At 35.1% G+C, this 25,276-nt stretch overlaps 1 protein-coding gene across 4 annotated transcripts in view; it reads left to right on the top strand.

The window, feature by feature from the left end:
* The window catches only part of ARHGAP32 (Rho GTPase activating protein 32), a 281,739-nt gene that overhangs the window by 101,378 nt on the left and 155,085 nt on the right, over positions 1–25,276 (top strand). For 2 of the 4 annotated variants that reach the window (XM_032868916.1, XM_032868913.1), the window contains exons 2-5: positions 4,391–4,499; positions 23,255–23,346; positions 23,975–24,016; positions 24,392–24,476. In XM_032868916.1, the coding sequence (XP_032724807.1) occupies positions 4,395–4,499; positions 23,255–23,346; positions 23,975–24,016; positions 24,392–24,476 (324 nt within the window). In that variant the 5' untranslated portion in view covers positions 4,391–4,394. Of the gene's footprint in view, positions 1–3,612; positions 3,675–4,390; positions 4,500–23,254; positions 23,347–23,974; positions 24,017–24,391; positions 24,477–25,276 lie in introns of those variants that run through there. The other 2 variants (XM_032868915.1, XM_032868914.1) reach the window with 2 other exon arrangements.

Below are 25,276 nucleotides of genomic sequence, written 5' to 3'. Positions count from 1 at the left end.
TTGGCTGTTTGGCATACAAGACCTAGCTTTTGGCTTATCCTGGCTTTTGACACAACTTCTCTACCAAACTTAATAAGTTCTAACTTTTGATATAAAGTGAGAGACATTTGGGGAAAAGAGGGGCTGCTTGGGTGGCTCAGTCGCTTAAGTATTTGACTCTTGATTTTGGCTCAGTTCATGATTTCAGGATCGTGAGATCAAGCCCCGCATTGGGTTCTGTGCTGGGTGTGGAGCCTGCTATAATTATCTCTCTCCCTAGCCCTCTGCCTTTCCCTCCCACTCTCCTTCTCTAAAACAAACAAACAAATAAACAAATAAATAAAGTGAGAGACATTTGCCTCTTCTTTTCACTTGAACACTTAGAGGCTATCTTAGAGTTATTAATTGGCCTAATTTCTATATTGTTTTGTCCTGGAATAGGGAGGTATGAGGAGAGGGAGAGAGATGGGGGGAATGGCTGGTTGGTGGAGCAGTCAGAACACAATGGCCAGTTGGTGGAGGGATCAGAAAATACATTTATTAGGTTTGGCATCTTATGTAGCCATAGTTGGTGGCATCCCAAAACAATTATTATGATAAAATCGGAGATAATAGATCACAGATAACCATAACAAATACAATAGCCGTGAAAAAGTTTGAAATACTGGAATTACTCAAATGTAACAGAGACATGAAGTGAACAAATGCTGTTGGAAAAATGGTGCTGATACCTTACCTTGACATAGGGTTGCCACGGACCTTCAATTTTTAAAAAAATGCGGTATCTGTGAAGTGTCATAGAATGAAGAGAAATGAAATGAGGTATGCCTGTGATAATTTTCCATGTCTTCCTCTTCCCAGCCCCTGGCAGCCACCAGATATACTTTTTGTCTTCCTGTGAATTTGATTCTTTTTGGACATTTTATATATATGCAATAATAAAACATATGGTCTTTTGTGTCTGACTTCTTTCATTTAGCATGTTTTAACTGTTCATTCTCATGGTAGCATGAATCAGGATTTCATTCTTTTTGTTTTTATGGTTGAATAACATTTTATTATATAGATTGGTACATTTTGTTTGTCCATTCTTCAGGTAATTACCATTTTGGTTGTTTCTACTTTTTGTATATTATAAAGAATACTGGTATGAATATTCATGTATAAATTCATGGTGGACCTATGTTTTTATTTTTCTTGGTTAAATATCTAGAAATGGAATTGCTGAATTATATGGTATTTCTCTATTTAATATTTTGAGAAACTGCCAAACTTTTTCTACAGTGGCTGCACAATTTCAATTCCTACCAGCAATAAATGAAGGTTCCAGTTGCTCCACATGCTTGTTAACTAGTCTGGTCACTTTAATAATTATTAATAATGTGTTTGAATTGAATTCTACCACCTTCATAGTTATTTTTTAATTCATCTTATTCATTCTTTGTACCTTTATTCTTCCTTTCTTTGCTTTCTTCTGGGTTAATCAAGTATGTTTTATTCTGAAAGATTTTCTGTTTTTAGGTTTTTAGTTATACATTTATTTACTATTATTCTAATAGTTACTGTGAAGAGCAAACCCTATTCTTTTGTAAAATAGTGCTTATTTCATTTCCTAGCCAATTGAGAATTTCTGTACTAATTGACTGCATGTTTCTCCTATCCTTTGTGCTTTTTTATGTCTATTAGAAAACTTACAGGGTACTGTTTTTATTTCTGTGTCAGTTTGCAAACAATTATTTGCTTATACTTTCTCACTTTTTCCTTGTGCTTTTCATAAATTTCTGTAGTTTTCTGACTGAAGGCTCAGTTTCCTTCAGTCAGAAGAACTCTACTATTTCTTTTATTGTAGGTTTCTTGATGGTAAATTTTTTCAACTTTTGTTGAAAATAACTTATTTCCCCTACTTTTTTTTTTTTTTTTTTTTAATTAAGTGTACTCCATGCCCAGTATGTGGAGCCTGAACTCCTGACCCGGAGATCAAGACCTGAGCTGATACAAAGAGTCAGACACTTAACCAACTGAGCCACCCAGGCACCCCATTTTCCCTGCTTTTTTAATGGATGACTTAATGAATGATTTTAGAGGATTTTAGATTGGCAGTATTTTTTCCTCTTACTATGCTGAAGGTTTACTCCATTGTCTTTTCATTTCCATTGAAATGTCCTCCTACATTGTTATCGTTGTGTCTTTGAAGTCAACCTGTCTTTTATTCTCTGGCTGCTTTTAAGAATTTCAACTAGTATTTTGTTTTTTAAGTAAATTTTGGGTATTTTAATAAGTTGTGAGTAAGATATGCCAATTTTTTTTTTATCCTGCTTAGTGGACATTGGACTTTTTGAATCTCTACTTGATGACTTCTGAAAGTTTTGAAAACTTTTTAGCCATTATTTTTCAAAGATTGCTGTTGTCTTGTTTTCTTTTTCATCATCTCCCTTGTCTCTGATTTTCTAATTTAGACATATTTGAGACCTTCTTAGTCAAGTCTCATGTTTTGTGTTGTTTTGTGTATTTCTCTTTTTTCTTTGTGTGTGCCAAGGTGGATATTTTCTACTGAGCTGTCTTCTAGTTCACTAATTCTCTCTTTAGCCATGTCAGTTGTTCTGTTAAACCCATCCAGTGACTTCTTAATTTCAGATGCTGCATTTTCAATTTTAGGATGGGCATTTGATTGTTTTTCAGATTCCATTTGTCTCTTAAAATTCTTAATCTTTTCATCTAGTTTTAAAAAATGTTATTGAACATATTAATCATAAATGTTTTTAGTTTTGATTTAAAACTTGATAAAACTTGGTGAGAATTTAACTGATTTCTTCTTACTAGCTTCTGTCTTCTTTCCTGCTTTGCTCTAAGCAATAATTGCTTGCGAACCAGCTCATCGTGGAGAGTCCTATCTTTAGTGTTTAGACTAGCTGGTTGCCTCAGTTTTCTGATATACCCGAGAAAAGTTATGATTTCTTAGGTTATCTTTCTTTTTGTCTTGTTTGGCTGGAAGCAGTGCTTTTTACAGCTTTCACTACATCATAAGCAGAAGGCAGAACTCCATCATAAGCATTTTAAAGTCCCTTTCTGATAATTTTAAAGTCTGAAACAAATGTGAGTCTCTGTTTTGACTTTCCCCCAATTTTTGCTGATTTGTTTATGTTAATTAAAATTTATTTTTAATTTTTTTTAAAGCATGCCCTGTAATGTTTATTGGATACTAGATTGGGTAAAATATTTGCAGAGGGTCTGTAGAATGTTACTTTCCTCTGAAGAGAGTTATTATTTTTTTTTTAACTGGCAGTTCTAATGCTATAAAATCTTGGTTTTTGGATTTATTAGAGTTCATATATTGCTAGTTTGACCTTACTCCTAAGGCATGGCTTTTCTGGAGTCTCAAGAGCCCAGGGTTTCTTTTCTTTTTTCAATGCTCCTCCATCTTGACAGTGCTTGCTTGCCAGCCTCCATCTCTACAGCATGACTGGGCTGCAGAAATGTCCTGTTGGCTCTTTAGTTGCCTATCAGCTGTTTTTGGATAGATTCTCAGCATCTTGTCCTGCATACTTGTAGGCTTTGGTATTAGTTAATGGTTTCAGGGGAATTTCCATGTAGATTTATGGGTTCTTTCTCTACACGTCTTTTTAGGGGTCATTTGTCACCCTGAGGCCCCATCTGCTTTGGCAACTGCAGCTTACAACCTCTGCCAGCTTAGTCCAGTAAGCCTACAATATTATGCTTGGGCTTTATTTTCATTATTGATTTAGAAAATCTCTTATACAAAAGTAATATTTAAATGTGGAATTTGCTTCATAGGCTCTCAGAGAATGTAGCCCCAGAACTCCTACTTGTATTGATTCCTTTCCTGTGCCTTTAGAAAAGTTGTTTCATATGTTTTGTTTAGCCTTCATTGTTGATCTTGAGATTATATATATATATATATATTCCTAGAATTTCTTAGGAATTCTTAGGAATCTCGAGATTTTATATATATATATATATATTCCTAGAATTTCTTAGGCAATATTCCTAGAATTTTACTAATCAATACACTGCTATATTCCTAGAATTTTATTAATCCTGGAATTTTACTAATGCTTAGCACAGTTCCATTAATATTGGTGGCTGTTGCAAATCTTTTCCAGGTTCCTACTGTGTTAAACAGATAAAATCAGTCTTATATAATAATTACCACAGACCATGAGAACTACAAAATTATTAACTTTACATTTATCTTTTGGAATAAAAGCGGGTATTGGGTACATTAGGAAAGATATTGAAGGCCAGAGTACAAATGAGGAATCAGTACTAACTACTAAAGCTCTTAATTAAACTTCAAATCTGACATAATTTTCTATTTTTTGAATTATAATTACTGGAAGGTTTTCATACAATTGGGACTTCTTACCATAGTCTCTCATGTTTTTATCTCTAGGAAGATGAAGTCTTCGGTACATTCTGAAGAGGATGATTTTGTCCCAGAACTACATAGAAATGTTCACCCTCGAGAGCGGCCTGATTGGGAAGAAACACTTAGCACGATGGTAAATCAGTTTTATGCATATATATGTGTGTATAGTTTACTTCTATAAGGAGAAGGAACTGATGAATCCTTATGAACTTTTTTAGTGTTGTTTTCTTATTTTATTCAGAAAGTAGCTATTGAGCAAATAACCTATTCTAAGCAATGTTTAAACTTTGTGGGCAGAGCCCTGAACAAAACATACCAGCTTCCTGCCTTCGTGCAGCTTATATTTTAATGGTTTAAGAGGAGATGGAAATAATTAAGTATATAGTATGTCAAATGATGGTAGGTGCTATTGTAGAAAATTAATGCAGAGTAGTGGAGTTACAGAGTGGTAGGATAGCATGGGAAAGGATGGTTGGTAGCTTTATAATAGAGGCCACAGAAGGCCTCTGGGAGAAGGTAAAATTTGAGCAAAGGATGTGAGGGAGCGAGTAGTGTGCTTATCTGGAAACATCATTTTAGGCATTGGAAGGACAAGTTAAAGGCTATCACATAGGAATAAAAAGTAAGCTGGAGGAAACGCAAGTAGGACATGTGGCTGAAATTGAACAAGCCAAGGGAAAGTAGAAGGAGATGAGGCCAGAGAGTGGTTTGGGTGGATGGAGAGCAGATCATGTAGTTTCCTGTGGTACTTTATAAAGACTTTGGTTTCTTTGCTGAGTGAGATGGGAAACCATTGAAGGATTTTTGGCTGACAAGTGACATGATCTGTCTTAAAATTTTAAAGGAAGTCTCTGATTTCTGTGAATAGGCTGAAAAGGGAGGCAAAAGAAGAAATAAGACCAGTTAGAAGGTTATTATTATAGGTGAACAGTAACAGTAGCTTGAACTGGAATGGTAGATGTGGTGAAAAATGGTTAGATTCTAGAGAGAGAGTTCTGCAGATAAAACCTCCTGTTTTTGCAGATTAATGGGATGTTAGAGAGTGAGCTAGAGAGATGTTAAAGATGACTACGTTTTTTGGCTTGATCAATCTGAAGAATGGAGTTACATTTACTGAAATGCTGGAAAAGCACTTTTTATTGGGGATTGGGTAGAAAAATCCTATGCAGTTTAGTTTTCCACATGATGGTTTGAGATACACATTTAATCTGTTACAACTTTTTGTGGTTTGGGTCTGTTAATAAGAATGGTGAAATTCCTTTTGTGAAGAATAACATTTTACTAAATTGTAGTAAAGTTAGTGTTTCTTAACCACCAAAATTTGAATGCAAATATTCATGTCACTGATGATCTGTAATGAGATTTTACATATTTGATTTTTGAAAATGCCTTTTCACTCATGTATTGCCAAATACGTATCCCAACCAGTTCATGAGCTTGTGATTTTAATTGAGCATATTTGTCTCTTGGAAAGCATTTATAGAATTCTATTAGATTCTTCTCTTGATATTGACCTTTTAGTATAACATTATATTACAAACATCCTGTTAAAGGTGAGGTTGAAGCTCCTCAATTGCAAAGTTAAATGGATTTTGCAGTGTGGACATTTTCTTTGTACCGATGATCCGAAAAGCCTTGCTGGAACTGTAGTTTGAGTTCAGAAAATATGTTCACTGAAAATTTTTGTGGTAATGGAGATCTCTCTTCTTGCTTTAGCATTTGGTAGCTTGGAAAATATGTATGACAGCTCGTGATTGTGATTCTAACATTGATCACAGTGTTTCTCATAAGCTATGTTTTGCTTTGCAATATTAGGTTAGATTCATTGAGAAATAGTATCAAATATGCAGTGAAAACTTAATTATGAAAACCATTTAGTATTCATTAACAGAGATTGAAAACAGGTCCAACTGAACTTTTTCTGTTTCACCCATATTTTTTACCAAAATTGGCATGAAGTATCTTAGTAGATTCCACTTGGACTGAATGAATGTTGAATTTATTTCAGAACATTGTCAGCTGTAGTTGTCCTAGGCAGACTGTGCATGGGGCTAATTCTTCAGCCACTTTAAAGTCACATTGACTCCTTAGCATCTTCACAGTATTGGTTACGTTTGTTGACTCATCAAGAGTTAAGGGAAACCACTTGAAATCATTTTGCCTTATTTTCAAATTGACTCTTGATTTTGCTCTCAATGCCCTCAAGTGTATTCAAGCCTGTACTTACTGAAAGACTATTAGGCTTAAATCAGTTTGTTTTCTCTGGATTTCTTTGCTGCAGTCAAACATGATTTAATTGATTCACCATTAGCCAGTGGCTTTCCTTGCTCTGCTGACAAGTGATCTACTTGGGAATTTACTCTGGATGCAGCCTTGTTTTTATTTTTGTGAAGAAATTTTATTTTTGTATGATGCTTTACTCACTTACTCCGTTTTAGAGTTTTCTCACTTTTCAGATTGTTGTTTTCCTGTGAGTTGAGAATATTGTGATGAGTGCATAGTTTGGTGATGTTTGATCTATAGCCTTTCTTTCAGCACAGCTGTGGTGTCAGCACATAATAAACACAGTTTTTTGCCATCTTATTTGATAACGAAACCCACATTCTCCTGTGTCTTAAAAGCATGACATTGGTAGTCCACTTATCTCTTCTTGGCTTATTTTTTATATGTTGTGTACAAATTAGTGATTTTAAGCACATGGTATGGTGATACATGGGGAACTTGGAATGCTGCTGAGTTCTAGCTTCATAGTATGGTGCATGGTGTGCTGAGCAGTATGAATTGGTGTCTCATAAGGTCTCTCTCACAGCTGCTCAGCTCTGTCACTGTAACGTGAAAGTAGCCATAGATAATATAGAAATGGGCATGGCTGTGTTCCAATAAAACTTTATTTATGGACACATATTTGAATTTTATGTAATTTTCACATGTCATTAGATAATCATCCTTCTTTTTTTGTTTGCTTGTTCCCCCATACATTTAAAAATGTTAGTTTATGGACTATATAAAAACAAGCATTGGGCTGGGTTGGCCCAAGTTTTGGCCCCTGCCTTATATAATTGTAACTTAAGATGTAAGGCTTTCTGAAACCTTTCAGGTAGAAAGATAAAATAAAATAAAAATAAAAATAGAACCAAATGTTTCGATTTTACTTCTTATAGTATGTTGTTCATATCCAGGTCTTAATACTTCATCTCATTCTAGTTAATTATGGATGTTTCTGTTTCCTTTTACTATATTGTGAGTTTTTGAGAAAGGATAAAGATAATCTTGTATTCATTTTATTGAAGGATAAAGTTTAAGAGGATATAATCATGACTCTCATACAAATATAAAATGAACACATGCCGAGGATATTTAACTCATTAACTAATGAAGGAACCAGTCAAGTGTTACAACTCGATTCGAAGGAGATTTGGTTCAAAGGAGAATTCAGAGTGCCTTACTGTTAGAGATTAATCAAGCTAAAATAGATGCAAATGGATGCAAAAGCTGGCAAAACTCTTTAGTTCCACTAGACACAATTTGCATTTCTGTGGACAGGAATTATTTGTACTATTCGTTTTCTGCAAGTTAACTTCTCTGCAGAGATGGAAAATAATCTCAGCAAAGACAAGCCCCACACCCTCTGTCAGATCAATGAATCCCTAGAGGTACTAGCATCCCATGGAAAAAATACTCAGTACTCCGGCTCAGTGTGAGTGTGTGTAAACACAACTCTTGTAATGATTTTGTATTCTAAAGCTTTTCTGAATTTGTTTATTAGTTCTGACAGTGGTTTTTTTTTTTTTTTTAAGACTTTATTTGACAGAGAGAGAGACAGCGAGAGAGGAAACACAAGCAGGGAGTGGGAGAAGGAGAAGCAGGCCTTCCCTCGAGCAGGGAGCCTGATGCCAGTCTCGATGAGGAGCTCGATGTGGGGCTTGATGTGGGGCTCGATCCCAGGACTCTGGGATCATGACCCAAGCTGAAGTCAGACGCTTAATGACTGAGCCACCCAGCTGCCCCAGTTCTGACAATATTTTGTTGGAGTCTTTAGGGTTTTGTATATAATATGTCGTCTAGAAATAGTTACAGTTTTACTTCTTCCTTTCTGATTTGTAGGCCTTTTATTTCTTTTTCTTGCTTAATTGCTCCCCGTAGGATTTCCAGTACTATTCTGAATAGACATGATGAGAGTGGGCATCCTTGTCTTGTTCCTGATCTTAGAAGAAGAGCTTTTAGCTTTTCATCATTGAGTATGATATTAGCTGTGGGCTTGTCATATAGGGCCCTTATGTTGAGGTACATTTCCTGTATATCATCTAGATTGAGAGTTTTTCTCATAAACGGATGTTGAATTTTGTCAGATGCTTTTTCTGCACCTAATGAGATACTGATATGATTTTTATCCTTCATTTTATTAATGTGGTATGGACATTGATTGATTTGTGGATACTGAACCATCCTTTGATCCCTGTACGAATCACACTTGACCATGGTGTAGGATCCTTCTAATGTACTGTTGGATTCAGTTTGCTTATTATTTTGTTGAGGATTTTGCTTCTATGTTCACCAGGGATGTTGTTCCATAAATTACTTTTTTTTTAAAAAAATAATTTATTTATTTATTTGACAGAGATCACAAGTAGGCAGAGAGGCAGGCAGAGAGAGAGAGAGGAGGAAGCAAGCTCCCCTCGGAGCAGAGAGCCCGATGTAGGGCTCGATCCCAGGACCCTGGGATCATGACCTGAGCTGAAGGCAGAGGCTTAACCCACTGAGCCACCCAGGCGCCCCCATAAATTACTTTTTAAGTATGTATTTATTTACTTAGAGTGTGTGTGTGTGGGTGGGGGAGGGCAAAGGGAGAAGGTGAGAGAGAATCTCAAGTGAACTCACACTGAGTGAGGAGCAGGGCCTGAGATCATGACCTGAGATCATGACCTGAGCTGAAACGTTGCTTAACCGACTGAGCCATTCAGGTGCCCCTTGTAATTTACTTTTCTTGTAGTGTCCTTGTCTGCTTTTGATATCAAGATAATGCTGGCCTTTTATAATCAGTATGAGAGTGTTCTGTCTTATATTTTGGAATAATTTAAGAAGGGTTGGTATTAATTCGTCCTTAAATGTTTGGTAGAATGCAGTAGTGAAGCTGTCTGATCCTGAATTTTTGTTTGTTGGGAGGTTTTTGATTACTGGTTCATTTTCCTTACTGATAATTGATCTGTTCTAAATCACTTTAAAATTTAAGCAATAAACCCTCCAGTAGCACCCTATCTTTTTGTGATTTATGGTTTATTTATTACTCTTCATAAATGTATAACTAAATATAATATAAGCATTATAAAAAATCTAATAAAAAACTATAGTTTTTCTTAATTATTAAGTGAAATATTTATTTGCAGTTATTTAGCAGTGAAATCATTTAGTGAAAAAAGTTAGGATCTTAAACAGATAAGATAAAAAACCTGAAGAGAGAATCTTTAACCAGTTCTGAATATTTTAATCACTTTACATCATACTCCTTAATGTTTTATTGTGTATTTTATTTTTAGTATTGATTATATCAGTATTCTCAGGATGGATCCTGTTAATTCTCAAGGGTTTTTTGTTTTGTTTTGTTTTGTTTTTGGAACAGTTTCTCACTTGAGGGTTTTTTTTTTTCCCATTAAAATTAGCATGTTCAAGGCTTATGGCTAAAGCAGGTCATATTGTATCTAGTAAAGAAGTTGTTACTGATAAAATAAAATCAGTGGCCCTTGGTGAAAATGCTCTTCGATGCTAACAACTAGAGTTCTGAAAATTAAAACAAGTTACAAATGTTGAATTTCCAAAATATCAAAAATTTTACGAAGGAAGATGTTAATGCTCAATGTTATTAACGTGTGTGTGCCTCCACACATGCCTTCCCCTTTCCGTTTCTCTTAAACACACATGTGTGTGCTTGGCTCATGTGCATACACGTGTGCTCTCTCCCATAGCCACATACTTTCTCTCTCACACACATGTAATCACAGCCACAGTGTTCCTGTAAGGGTTGGCTGGCTCTTTTCCCCTGCCTCTCTTCTTCCCAGCTGCTAAATGGAGGCATACCTCTGGGGTATGCTTGTTTCTTCCACTTCTTTACTGTACCTGCAGATTGGACCATCATCTCTCTACCGACGACTTCCATGTCCATATCTCTAGCTCTGTAAAAATTCATTCCCCACTGGAAGGTCCTGTAGAAACTGTGACCTATAGAGGTTCACTAAATCTCAGCTTTCCTTCTCCCAGAAATGAGTTTCTTCCTTTTAACTCGACGGTTTATGTTAATAATACTAACTTCGTTCCAGTCACTCAAGTTCAGAATCCTTGCATTTGTTGTAAATCATTTTGCTCCAGTCACGTGGCCTCCTCACTCTTTCTCAAATATGCCAAATATTCTCTCACTTCAGGGCCTTTGTATTTGTATTGTGTTCTTTTCTCCTGGAAAGTGCCTTCCCTAGGTGATCCGCAAAGCTTGCCCGGCTCCTGCCTTCTGGTCTCTTCAAATGTTCCAGTAAAGTTCTGCCTTTACTCACCCTCTTAGAAGAAAGCCCGGCCATCCTCTCCGCCTTTTTTACTGTCTTTCATTTTCTCCATAGTAAATGTAATCTGTGTCATTATTATCTTTCTTTTCCATTAGATTATAAGCTACTTGAGTACAGGGACTTTATCACTTCTGTTTACTGTTTCATCCCCTGTGTCTGGCATGATAAATTCTTAGTAAATATGTTTTTGAATGAATGAAATTGTCATTCTCTGGACAAGTAGAACCACTGAATTTTCCTGCTTTATTATCTCATTTGTTAGATGTTAATATGAATTTTCTTCTTTCTTTTCTTTTTCCTTTTATTTTTCTATTCTCTCTCTCTTTTTTTTTTTCTCTTCTCTCCTTTTTTTTAAGATAAAAGTGAGACCATTGGTACATTTTTCTTAGATTTTTCAAAGGTACCCTTTGTATTGGACTATTTCCCCCGTCTGTTGCCTACTTTCTAAAGAGGAACGAGGATTGATTAAAACAGCTGGATTATTTCTTCCTGAATAATCTTGAGGAAGAGGTAAATTTTGGAGGAGGTGTGTATTTTGTTTATTGCTCCTTTATTAATAGTTGTCCACTCTGTTTGGTACTTAGACTGGTTCTTTTTACCCATTGGGCTGTAAAAAAAACTGCAGTTTGAATAAAAGAAATAAGAAGTCTTTGCAAATGTTCTATAAATGAATGTCTAGCTCTCTTGTTACTGCATGATATTTAACAACGCATTTTTGACTGTTGGGTGAATTTTACTTATAACTCAGAGAAACTGAAAATGTTTATCATGTCCCAGTCTTCAAAAACTGAATGTTTTGTTTAGTTTTGCTTTCTGAATAATCACAAATGCAACCATTGATTATTATGCAAAGCCCAGGTTTTGAATTCCTGCCAGATATATTGAGAACTCTTCAATAAGCAACTCCAAGCCTACCGCATTCCATGGTGCATCCTTTTCTGGCTGAAGATTGTGGGAATTCTCTGGCATGAATCAAGTGGCATTAATTATTGAAGATAATTAACATACTGCTGAGAGTTCTGAGCTATGTATTAGGTGAGCCATAGGAAATTGTTAGTTTTATAGGTTAAACAAGCTCAAAATTGGCAGTTTTATAAGGTTAAGCCTAAAATCTTTTGAACTGTGGAACTGACTCAAACTGGGTATTTTGTTGTTAATTATTAAACTGAAAACCACTGTTGACAACACAGGTTTGACCTGTGCAGATCCACTTATATGTGCATTTTCTTGAATACAGTACGGTACTGTAAATATATCTTCTCTTCCCTGTGATTTCCTTTATAATGTATTTTCCCCTAGCTTCCTTTATTGTAAGAATACAGTATATAACACATATAACATGCAAAATGTGTGTTAATTGACAATTTATGTTATCGTTAAAGCTTCTGGTCAGTAGTAGGCTATTAGTGGTTAAATTTTTGGGGTGTCAGAAGTTATACTCCATTTTTAAGTGTGCAAGCGGTCAGTGTCCTTTAATCCTGTGTTAAGGGTCAATTGTACATTCCAAATATTGTGGTACTTAAGGCATTAAGTGATCTGGATATTACTTTTACTGAAACAATTTATTAGATAGCTTTTCAAAAATTTTTTTAACTTAGGAAACACTCAGGGAGAAAGTACATAAAACATAAAATTGGAAGAGTAATGATTCTTAACAGATCTCAACTGGAGTATCATGGATAGTCTAGAATCTTGCTGTTTTTTCTTTAATAGAAGTTTCCCAGTGAAGTGTCTCCCACATTTGTGGTTCTTTCTTCCCTTCTGCTATTCATTTGTTCATACCCTGCCTTATTTCAGAAAGAGCTATAATACATATTTAAATATTACATGCAAATTTTTATTAGTAGATCTGGTGTACAAAACTCAAGTGTAGAAACATAAAGTATCATTTCCTAGCAGCACTGAAGACTAGCAATAATTTACCTGAATAAAGTCCTTATAAAGGTAATAGTATACTGTTTTTAGATTTTCCTATATCATTTTAGTGATATTGTTCAACATAATATATGATAGATTAAACAGATTTAGCTTTTCTGTAGTATTGGGATAATTATTATTACTTTTCCCCTTATTATCTTTTGTTCCTTTGTAAGAAAGGGAATAATACTTAAATCAATTAAAATTTAATAGCTTCTATAAACATGTTTCACTTCAGAGATTTGTTCCATGTGTGTCTTATGGTGAAACTGTGGTTGAGTATGGACACTGGCAGTCCCATTTGCCTTTCTTGACAGAATGGATTTCATATTCAAATCTTGATTTTTCAGTTATGTATATGATAATGCATATGTATCTGTATAAATCATCCTTGGCTTATGATGGGGTGACGTCCTGATAAGCCAATTGTATGTTGAAAATACTTTAAGTTGAAAATGCATTTTTGTTGAAAATGCATTTGATACTTCTAACCTACTAAATGTTATAGCTTAGCCTAGTCTATCTTAAACATGCTCAGAATACTTACATTAGCCTACAGTTGGGCAAAATTATTTACCACAAAGCCTTTTTTATAATAAAGTGTTGGATATCTAAGTGGATTTATTGTATGGCATTTTACTGAAAGTGAAATACGGAATGGTTGTATGGGTGCAGAATCATTGCTTTTCCACACGGTCCCGTTGTTGGCTACGAGCTGTGGCTCACTGCTGCTGCCCGGCATCGCTAGAAAGTATGGTACTGTATATCGCAAGCGCAGGAAAAAGTCAAAATTCAAAACTTAAGAGTATAGTTCCTATTGAATGTGCATTGCTTTGTACCATTGTAAAGTCAAAAAATCGTTACGTAAAACCATCTCAAGTCGGTGATTATCTGTATATGTATACAGTTCTACCAACGTAGAGATAGCTCCTGTGATTTTTTTTTCCTATTTAAGAGACCAAATATTTTTCCCTTTACTACTATATTTAAGCAGAAGTGTTATTTTTCATTATCATTATGAAAAAACATTATTTATAACCTTAATCTAAAGCTGTTGTGCCCTCCCTCAAATTCTGAATACAAATAATAAAAAAATAGAATAAATAATATTTGAGTCTCTCAAAGGAAGAAAGTGAAGAGTGGCAAAAAGTTACCATTTTTTCCCCCTGAGTTATTTTTACATGCTTTTTCCTAGCTTTGTACATAAAGAAGATTTTGATCTAGGCTTCCTTTCCCTTCACATATGTTGTATTGGGATTTTTTGTTCTTTGAAGAAAGGGACGTTCTGGGGCCATTTTGATAATCGTATATTCTGTGCTGATTGCATTTTGATGTCCTTTGTGAATGCTTATTTGGTGATATTATTGTTGATTTTCTGTAACAATTTCACATCTACCTTTGTGGCTCTTAAGTTAACTACTCATTTTGAATAGTTTGCCTTTATGCCCAATATAGATTTAATATTACAGTCTTGCTTATTCAGCTGATTAGGAATGTGCATGCATGTGTATGTACCTTTGCGTAAATTTTTTCTGCCTTGTGAAAATGAGATTTTTATATAAAATCATTTATATTTCAAATTACTAGAGTTATATATAAATACAGTGATAGCTTCATCATTTAGTAATTAATATCATGAAGCTGGGTTTGAGATTTCCTGCCCTTCTCTGTTGTTCTCTATTGCAGGAGGTGAATCCTAGGCTCTCTTACCAGCAGGCTTCTGGGTGGGCTTGGCCAGTGGGAGGCACTGGTAGAAGATTGGAGGGCAGGAAAAGGGGAGAAGACCAGTTATTTCTCCTTCTTTTTCTGCTTTGAGATGTTTCTCCACTGTGGTTCTAGCTCCTACCACATTAACTCATGATCAACTCATGATCTTAGCTCAGTGATAAAAAAAATCCATTTTATTACTAGAGCATGGGTATATCTCATTATAACTGTGTTTTTGCTCTTGTTCTTTCCTAAATTGCCTGTAAATATGAGTACCTAGTTTTGCCTATTGGAATTATATTGAGTATCTAATCTCATTTAATTATGAGTTGTTATGCATTTGCATATGGTTGCTATAAGGTAGGTAATGTGCAGAGGTGGGAGAAGATAACTAGCTTGCTTGCTTTTTCTCTTTCCTTCTCTCTTTTTCTCAGTAAAGCTCTCTTCCTTTATAGAAACAAAACATGCTTATATAGAAAATACAGAAGAGTGAGGAAAAAAAGTACCACTCACCCATAATCCCACTTCCCACACTGGTGAGATCGTTTTGGTGTATTTCCTTCGTGTCTTCTTACAATGCAGAAGAGTTTCTAACTTAACACCCATATAAACATGATTTTCTTCTACAAATTTCTCCAAATTGTTACTTTCAGAGAATATTGCTCTGTTAATATATTCTCTTTCCCCCATCATGTCTGGAAATGTAATTTTATACTTATAAACAGTATATAGTTCTGTATCTTTTTCTTATATATGTATTCTGCCTTATTATTAAGGTGTGGCAGTGAAGGGAAAAATGGCTCTTGCCCATTGTGCATTATGGAAGGTGTCATAGGTAAAAGGGTTGGCTGGTTCACTGGAAGGAAGAAATCTGACTGATCTGACAGGTGTCCCTGTGAAAGGGGAATAAAAAATATTGCCATGGAGAGGGAAAAGAATTTTTTCCTCTTTGTAGGAGAAATGAGTGAGGGTCATTTTTTTTTTTTTTTTTAAGATTTTATTTATTTGAGAGAGAGAGTGTGTGAGCACAAGTTGGCAGGGGGCAGTAGGGGCAGAGGAAGAGGGAAAAACAGATTTCCTTCTGAGCAGTGAGCCTGACTCGGGGCTCAGTCCCAGAACTGATCATGACCTGAGCACAGAACCCTGAGACAATGGCCTGAGCCAAAGGCAGATGCTTAATGGACTGAACCAGCCAGATGCCCCAAATGAGGGTCTTGAGAGCTGCAAAATGAGTATGGAACTGTTTGTGGCGTGCACACTGAAGTACGGGTTGCAAGGGAGAAAGGAGAGAAGGCTGTTAATACTGAGTCAGATTGGTGTACCTCCCACTGGCTACCAACTCCACCTGCAGAAATCACTTTCTTCCCAGGGCTTGGCCCCAGGAGTCTTGGGAGAGTACTGAAGTCAGCATTCAGTGGAGGCTGGGAGTGCTGGAAAGCAGAAGCTCCTGGGGCTTATGCATCACAGTCCTGGGAAAAGTGAGGGAGAGTTTTGTTCATTTTTTAAAAAGATTTTATTTATCTATTTGAGACAGAGATAGTGTGCCACCTGAGGGGAGGGACAGAGGGAGATTATTAGTATTATTAGTATTTTTTTAGTATTAGTATTCGTTATTAATATTATAATAATATTATTATACATTATTAGTATTCATTTTTTATTGCTGTGTGAGAAATTACCACATTATTACTATTTGTTTTTATTGCTGTGTGAGAAATCATCCCAAATGTGGAGACTTAAAACAATATTAATTTGTTGGACAGTTCTGTAGGTCACAAGTTTGGGCAGGCTGAACTGGGTTTTCTGCTCAGGGTCTTAAAAGGCAGAAACCGGGGTGTTGGCTGGGTTGGGCGCTCATCTCAAGAGTGAAGAATCTGCTTCCTACCTCATTTAGGTTGTGGGCGGAGTTCTAGTTTCTAGATCTGAGGTCCTAGTGTCCTTGTTGACTGCCAGTGGGGGCTGTTTTTGTGATTAGATTAGGCCCATCCAGATAATTATTTTAAGATCAACTGAGCCAGGACTTGGATTACATCCAAAAAAATCTCTTCCCATCATTCCCTAGCTTCGTGTTTGAATGACCAGGAGGTAGGAATCTTGGCAGGAGTTGGGGGGGAGGGGAGGGTGCCTTCTTTAGACCGTTGCTTACCACAGTGTTGCATAGTTTTTCTCTGTTATATATGCTTCATGATATAGTTAACTCCTGGGATAACCTTACCTGATGGAAATTACAAATATTCCAGGAGATTTAAAACCAGTAATACTTTATAAAACTAGAAATGTTTTTATGATTGCCTGGGACAAAATTTATGTGTATCATGTGTTGTAATTGGTGTTAAATGAAAACTCTTAACAAAGAAATTTAAGGACTAAATAATACCCTATAATATAGGAGGTATTATTTGATGTTTTAATTATTAGGACCTCGAATTTGCTTTATATTTTTCACTTCAATGAATATCTTTATGATGAATTTTGCCTTTTTACTATTGTCTTATGAGGAACTAACTTATCTAAAGAATATGAAGATCCCACGTTACGTATTAGGAGTTTCATTAATTCGTATTCTAAGCAGCCATGTTTAGTATCTTTTGTGCCATATCTTTTCAGGCTTAAAAATTTTTAGTGTTTCATATTTTGAGAGAATAAAAGTTGTTTGTCATAATTTTTCATTTAAAAAAATCAATTGTCTTTGAACTTTTTTCTTCCATATGCCTATATTAAGTGTTTTTTGTTTTGTAATAAAAATTCGGCTTACTTGCTATGACTAATGCAGTGTGGCATGTTGTTTCTTCATTGGTTTCAGTTTCCTCTCCAATGGAATGGCTGAATGAGATTTCTTTTAGTCCTCTGATTTTATGTTAAACACCTTTTCATACCCTATTTTTTTTTTCCTAAGTTAAAAATCTGTAATACCTGTTAGCATTCTCCTGGTATCTGTTAAGATGGATTTTCTAGACTTTGGGAGAAGATAGTCACACACATGGATTTAACAAAAGGGGTGGGCATTGCGTTGGGGCTGACTTGAGAAGTAGCTAGGTTTATGCTTCTAGATCGGGACACCGTGTGTTACACTAAATCACTTCAGTTACTCAGTCATGGGAGAGCTTTACTTGGATTTGGGATCAGGATAACAGGCATTTGAAAGATTCTTTGAAGATCTGTACCAGTGGCAGGGGTGGTGGAATATTTTTCTGGGTTAGGGAGCAGTAAAGCAGAGAGGATAAAACATTGCCAGTTCCTATTTTTGTATGTTTTTAGGATCAAATAATGTTTTCCTGAAATGGATGAACTGTTCCCTTATGTGGTTTAACTGGTTCAGGTTAAGGAGAAACAAATACTGACTGCCCTTGTTATGGATGCCACATCTTTTCAGACTGCCCTAGCTTGTTGCCAGTGAAGATATACTTTGGCTTATAGTTAGCTTGTGGTAAAGTACAGGCTTTAGATCTTGTTACATGAATTCTTGTTAAACAGAGCATGCACCACCCCCCGCCATCATACTTATGAAATTGAGTTTTGAAAATAATTTCGGGGCTTTAATTTTTGTCCTTGATGAACTCTAAAGTAATTTTAGTTTGTCTTTGCAGTGTGTTAAAATAAAATCTCTTCAACTTCTGTCACTCAGGGTGTTCATATTCCTTCTAGTCTTCTTCTGTCTATATATTTGATAAATATGTCATATGTTTTCATTTATCTTTTATAAAAATTTTGAGAAATCTAGGAATAAAAGAGTCCTTTATCTGTTGCCTCCTTCCTGTCGCATAGGGATTTGCCATATAATTGACATTTAACATTTTTTGAGTTTTGAATCAGCTCCAAATGTCTAACTGTGTTAATATTGAATTACCATTTTAAAATCTATCCACGGGTATATCACAGAAGACTCGGCTATATGCTGGCTGTAGTTAAGGTTCAGTGTACTTTTTTTTTTTTTTAAAGGTTTTATTTATTTATTTGACAGACAGAGATCATAAGTAGGCAGAGAGGCAGGCAGAGAGAGAGAGAAACAGGCTTCCTGCTGGGCAGAGATCCCGATGTAGGGCTGGATCCCAGGACCCTGGGAGCATAACCTGAGCCAAAGGCAGAGCCTTTAACCCACTGAGCCACCCAGGTGCCCCTCAGTGTACCTTCTGCATTTGCCTGTTCCATCATTCTAGCAGCCTTAGTCAAAACACCCCACCACCAAAAAAAAGGAAATGATAAGGGCTTCTATGTAACTTCTTTGATTTATGTTTGTATCTCTTATGCTGAAAAACCTTAGTTTTTAATGACATTAGCAATTAGTTATATGCTTTCATCTTCTACTTTTAATAGTTTCCAAATAATAATGCAAGTATTCGTGAAATGTTGTTCCCTTTATCTCTAGGAGGATATATCCTATTTGAGGTCTGTTGCTTTGCATTACTACCATTTGAAATAATTATAATAATAGATTTTCTGTTATTAAACCATTCTTGTATTCCTGAAATAAATTCAAACCCAAAACATTGGGTTTCTTTCCAGGTGTTAAACCAGTCTTGCATTCCTGGGATCTGCCTCATTATGGTGTTTTCTTTTTAATCTATTATTGGTCTCCTTTTCCTAAATTAAAAAAAAATATATTTTATTTATTTATTTGAGAGAGAGAGATCACAAGTAGGCAGAGATGCAGGCAAAGAGAGAGAGAGGGGGAAGCAGACTCCCCGCTGAGCAGAGAGCCCGATACAGGCCTCAAACCCAAGACCCTGGGATCATGACCTGACCCCAAGGCAGATGCTTAATGCCTGAGCCACCCAGGTGCCCCTCATTTAACGAACTTTTTATAGTCTATTTACAATTACTGTTTTACACTCAAGCAGAATGTAGAAACCTTGCCACCATGTAGGTCCCTTTATCTTTCTCCATTAATATTACAGTTTTTATAAGCATTACATCTGCATTCATTGATCAGTATTGCAATTTTTGCTTTCAACTGGCATGTATATTTTAAAGAATTTAAGAGGAGATTAACAATCTCTTACATTTACCTACTCATTTATTATTTCTATTGCTCTTCCTTTGTATGAGAAGACCCATGTTTTACTCTGATATCATTTTTCCTTCTACACGAAGAGTTTTCTTTGGCATTTCTTTTAGAGCCCCTCTACTGGTAACAGATTCTCTTAATTTTTAAAAATCTAACTATGACCTTATTTTTATGTCCTTTCTGAAGGATATTTTCATTTGATGTAGTTTTTCTGTGTTGAGAGTTCTTTCAGCGTTTTATAAATGTTGTTCCACTGTCTTTTGGTCTTCTTGGTTTCTAATGAGAAATCCAGTCATTTCAATTCTTACCACTTTATATGTAATAGTTCTTTTTTTCTCTGGTAGCTCTCAGGATACTTCTTTTATATTGGTTGTAAACAGCTTGATTATGTGTTGTTTTGTGGTTTGGTTTTTTTTTTTTAATATTTGCTGATCTTGAATCTGTAAACATGTATCCTTCAACATATTTGTTGTATTTTCATGAAGGAGAGTTATTAGTTCAAATAGGTTTTTTCTTTTCTGTAACAGTTGTTTCTTCTCAGTAAGTATCTATGGGTCTGTTCATATTTTTCAGTCTTTTAAAACATTTTAAGTATATGCTCCTCAGAGCATAGTTTTTTTTTGTCTGTTAGGTTCCACTGACTCTTTTCCTCTTTTATTTCCATTCTGCTCTTGAGTCAAGTCAGAGTTTTTTATTTTAGATATTATATTTTTCAGTTTTGAAATTCTTATTTGATCTTTTAGTGTGGTTTATGGTTTTCCTCGAGGAATTTTTGTCTTTCCGTTGGTTTCAATATCTAATGCACGTGTTTATTCTCTATATGTTCCAGCATCAGTTTCATTTCACAGTTGGCATTTCTTGATTGTCTTTTCCCTTGGGAATTGCCCATATTTTACTGGTTTTGGTGTATCTAGTAATTTTGTATTACATCAGGGACATTTTGAATGTTGTTTTGTGAGACTGGCTCCACTAACATCCTCTAGAGAATGTTGACTTTTTTTTTGGTCCCGTCAGGCATCAGCCTAGTTGGGTTCAGATTGGACTTTCTTTCTGGACTTCCTTAGGTGGTAGTTTTAGCATCAGTTCAGTTTTACAGCCTTTGCTACATCTTATTTTTCTTAGGGATTTTACACACAGTGCTCTGAAAGGATGCTTTTCCTGGTTTCTGGGACTGGAAGGGTGGTGTTCTCTGAGTTTTAGCCTCTGGTATTGCACATATTTTTTCCCGACTGGGCTACTGGTAGGTCTAAGTAGTGAGGAAAAAAATAAAAAAATAGGAAACTATCTCTACAATCTTTATATAACAGGGTCCTTTTTAAATTGTTTTTCTATTCAGAAGAATGGGTTTTCACTTAGGATCTTATGTGCCCATGCTACAGCTGAAATGGTGTCAGGTCTGTTCTTGGACCAGTTTGGAAGAGATCAATGAGGGAAAAAAAAATCTCTTGGCTCTTTCCTCCACATTCAAGGGGCAGTTTTCAAGTCCTTTGGCTAGAAAGTTGGATTGCCCTGAGAGTTTTGCTGACCCTACCTGTTACTTACATCTTGATTCAGCCTGTCCTTGGGTCAATCCAGGAGGTAACAGAGTTGGGGAAAATGGGAGCACACTGCCACTGTATTAATCACTCTTCAACTTTCGAGCGTGCTTCCAATCTACCTGCCTCGTTAAATTTTCTAGAGCTCTAAAGTAGTTGCATGTTTATATTTTATCTCATTTTGTTATCTCCAGAATTTTTATTATAAAGAGAGGAAGAGGCTGGAAACTTCATATTCTTTTATTGAAATAAATTTTGATGGATATAGAATTCTGTGTTGACATTTATTTAAAAAAGCAACTAAAAGTACTTAGTCCGAATGTTCTGCTTTTATTCTATTTATTCCTGTGAATGTAATGTATATTCTTTTTTTCCCCCTTTGACAGCTATTAAGATTTTCTCTTTATCAGTGCTTTTTAGCCATCTGATTGTGATAGGCCCTGTGTGATTTCCTAAGTGTTTATCAGACTTTGTATTTATGAAGTTTTCTGGATCATTGTGTTCATAATCATCATAAAATTTGTAAATTTTTAATCCGTTTTTTCTATTCCTCTTCTTCTTAATCCCCCTCTTACCATCCCCAGAGAGGGCATTTTCCTCTCCTTTTTTTTTTTTTTTTGCCTTCAGTGACATGTACGGTTTTGGTTTTTTCCAGTTACATGTATGTTAAATGGCTTTATGTTGTTGCATATGTCAGTGAGACTTTTTTTTATGGTCTTTTTCTTTCACACACAAAAACTAAAAAACAAACAATTTTTTGTGCGTTGTTTTCTTGCTGCTTCTTAAGTTCACTGGTCTTTTCTTCTGCTGTGTGTCTGTGTGCTATAACCCTTTTTAAGTCAATATATGAATAATTTACAGAATAAATAATGAAAACCCACTTTATTAGAAATTTTAATGGCAATTTAAGCACAGCAAACTTCTTTATGTCAGGTAAATTTTGGTACACAAATTTTGTAAAAATCGAGAGAATATTGTTACATACTATTTTAGCAAATTAAGATGATCTAAGTTGTTGCAAAATGTTGTGTGATAAAGTCTTTTCAGTTGAATGAATGACTAGTGGAAAATATTTTCATTTTGTCGTTAAAAATATATTGTTTATCATAATTTTTAAGTTGTACAGTATTCGTCTAGGATATTATCAACCTGAATTATCATTTACATGATCAATTTCACCGCATTTTTTTTTAAGAGTCTAGAGTTAGAGTTTATCCCTTACCCCTGCACCCCAAACGGCCAATCTGTTCTCTGTATCTATGAGATTGGTTTTTTTGTTTGTTTTTGTTTTTTGAGTTTGTTTTGTTTTTTAGATTTTACATATAAGTGAGATCATTTGTATTTGTCTTTCTCTTTCTGACTTATTTCACTTAATATAATGCCCATCAAGATCCATCCATGTTGTTGCCAATGGAAGGATTTCATTCTTTTTTATGGCTGAGTAGTATTCTATTATATATACATCCTTGTGAATCTCCTCTTAAGTCATTTTAACTTCTCATCCTGTATTTTCTTCCCTATTGCACTCTGTGGCATTGGCTGTAATAACTCAGTTTTTCTGTTACAAACCATAGGTAATATATTGTAAATTTTTTTTTTACGATAGATAATTGGATTTGCTGTTTATTTTGTGCAGAATATGAAGACCCTTCTCATCCTCAGTTTGTTTTTAAAATCATGCAGCTGAAATGTGTCACTAGAATTAAAAAATCATATCTGAAAACTGTGGCAGACAAAAGAGTAAGCTAGAAACAGATGTCACCTGTATTTTGGTGTGAGAAATGCATGTTGTGATCTTCTAATTATGTTCATAATGCCATTTTAACTTTTATTAATCACTGTAACCAAGGTTATTTTTTCTAGTTCCCTGGGGGAGATTTTAGTTTTTGTTGAGGCAGATAATATAACAGCTGATTTTGAAACTTGATTATAAGAGTATAATAATTCATATTTCACAGAAAACTTTTTCTTATGCAGTTAAGTATTTGAAGTAGGTGAATATTTTTTCCTTATTCTTAGTAAATCAAGACTCAAGTAAGTTATAGTTTTAAGAAGAGATTATTAGTATGTATTGCTGTTGGTACAGGTAGCAGAACCATTAAAATTATAATCTGCTTTTTAAAACTGATTTATACTAAGGGAATCGTCCTAAATCTTTTGTTTTTATTTTTTTAAGGCAAGAGGAGCTGATGTTCCAGAGATCCCTGGAGATCTTAGTCTTAAGACATGTGGCAGTACAGCCAGTATGAAGGTTAAACATGTGAAAAAGTAAGTGGAATTGTATCATGGGTTTTAAGTGAATTTTTAAAATGGGAATCAGTTTTTTAGTTCTCTTAAAACTTTTCTTTAGATTTCTTACTAAATATGCTTTTACTGTCCATACATTAAATTATACTGTAAGCCTAAATTACGACTTAACAATTAGTGGAATCGATCGGAAGATTATCTGCTTGTCTAAAAATATACTTTAATTTTGTTCTTGTGACAACTTTATGTCATTGGCTGTTAGAGTGTGTTTGTTCAACCGGAGCAATCCAAGTGTGTCTGTCTTGGTGCCCTTAATACACGCTCTCACTCATTTAGAAAAATCAGCCTGTTGTTTGAGTTATGGGATTGCTATATCTCAGCTCTGCCTTTGAGAAAACCTGAATTGGATGCTAGTAGTTGATTCCTATATAAAATATCTGAAGGTATTCCATTTCAGTTTCCAACAGAAAAACCATTCCATACTTTCCAACTGAAGCCTTAATTACCCCCACCCCCCACCATCCCATTAAGTTGGTATTAAAAAACAAAACCAGAAAAGCCATCTTTTCACCTGGCAGAGGGTTAGGCAGCTATGTTTTCATTGTAAATAGAGAAAAGACAAAGATAAAAATATTCATTCTGCATCCAGACCCACTAATCCAGGACTGATGGGCTGCGACAACATTCACAGGTAAAATCTGGTTTTCTATTTTGTTGGGAATGCTGCTTCTGATTCACAGTTGGCTCTTCACAGTTTTCCTAACATTCACTGAAATTTTCTATGGGCCTTGCCTTGAGTGAAGGATAGGAGAGTGTAGTGATGCTTTTTATTTTTATTTATTTTTTTAATTCATTTTGGTTTTGACCTGCGCTCTAAATGTAATTTTCATTTGATTCACTGTATTTCTGGAAAACTTTGCGTGGATACGTGTGTGCTCATGCGCATGTGCTTATTAAATAGTTTTGCTTGCATGAGCTCTCCAACCCATTTTATTTTTTCCTTAGGCTTAGTAATTTTGACTGTTCCAGTATCTCGCATCTCACTTAGCTATTTCATGTACTTCAGGTTACCCTTCACTAAAGGTCACTTTCCGAAGATGGCTGAATGTGCACATTTCCATTATGAGAACGTTGAGTTTGGCAGCGTACAGGTATATTTGAAATATTTCCTACATACTGGATTAAGATATATCTATATCTCTGTTCTTTTCTGTATGTCTTCCTCTTAAATCTATGTTATCTGAGAGGTAACATTTAGAAGTACTTTTTTTTCAATTGATGTCTTGTTGGTGGATGTGAAAACTTTTATTTTTTTCTGTTGACTAATACTTGATGTGTGAGGACTCCTAATTCAAGTGGAAATAGTATAATAGGATCAGGATAAATCTCAGCATTCCTATTAGATTCCTAGACAAAGTTTGCTATTGTTTTCTAGCATGAAGCATTCTAGTTCTTACCTGACTCTTAGGTTGGGTCAGAGTAATGATGGTTAAATCAGAGTGAAGTGGTGTAGCATAGGGGAGATGTACGAATGGAGGTTTTCTCAATATTTTTTCTTATTGTGAGGTATAGTATGTGTATAAATATATATATGCTTATAAAATATATACATATATATATTATTATACATACATGTGTACATTTTAAACCCCGGGCTAAGAGATAGAAATTTCCTGGGTGTTCTTCCTCCGTTGCATTTGCCTTCTCTACCCTAAAGATTACTTATACCATGACTTTTATAGTATTCATTCTAATTTTTTATAGTTTTACTATCTATATCCCTATTCAATATGGCATTTAGTTTGCCTGTTCTTGAACTTAAATAATTGGAATTATTCTAGTCCATTCAGCAAATACTTACTGAGTACTAAATTATACCTATACTAAGTACTGTATTATACCAGGCACTGTTGTAGGTGCTTTGGTTGTATTAGTGAGCAACACTAAAAAC

Source organism: Lontra canadensis, unplaced genomic scaffold (genome assembly GCF_010015895.1).
Source record: "Lontra canadensis isolate GAN:19392208 unplaced genomic scaffold, GSC_riverotter_1.0 scaffold36, whole genome shotgun sequence".
Lineage (NCBI taxonomy): Eukaryota > Metazoa > Chordata > Mammalia > Carnivora > Mustelidae > Lontra > Lontra canadensis.
Note: the sequence above shows the minus strand (reverse complement) of the source record. Positions and strands in the feature narration are given on the sequence as shown.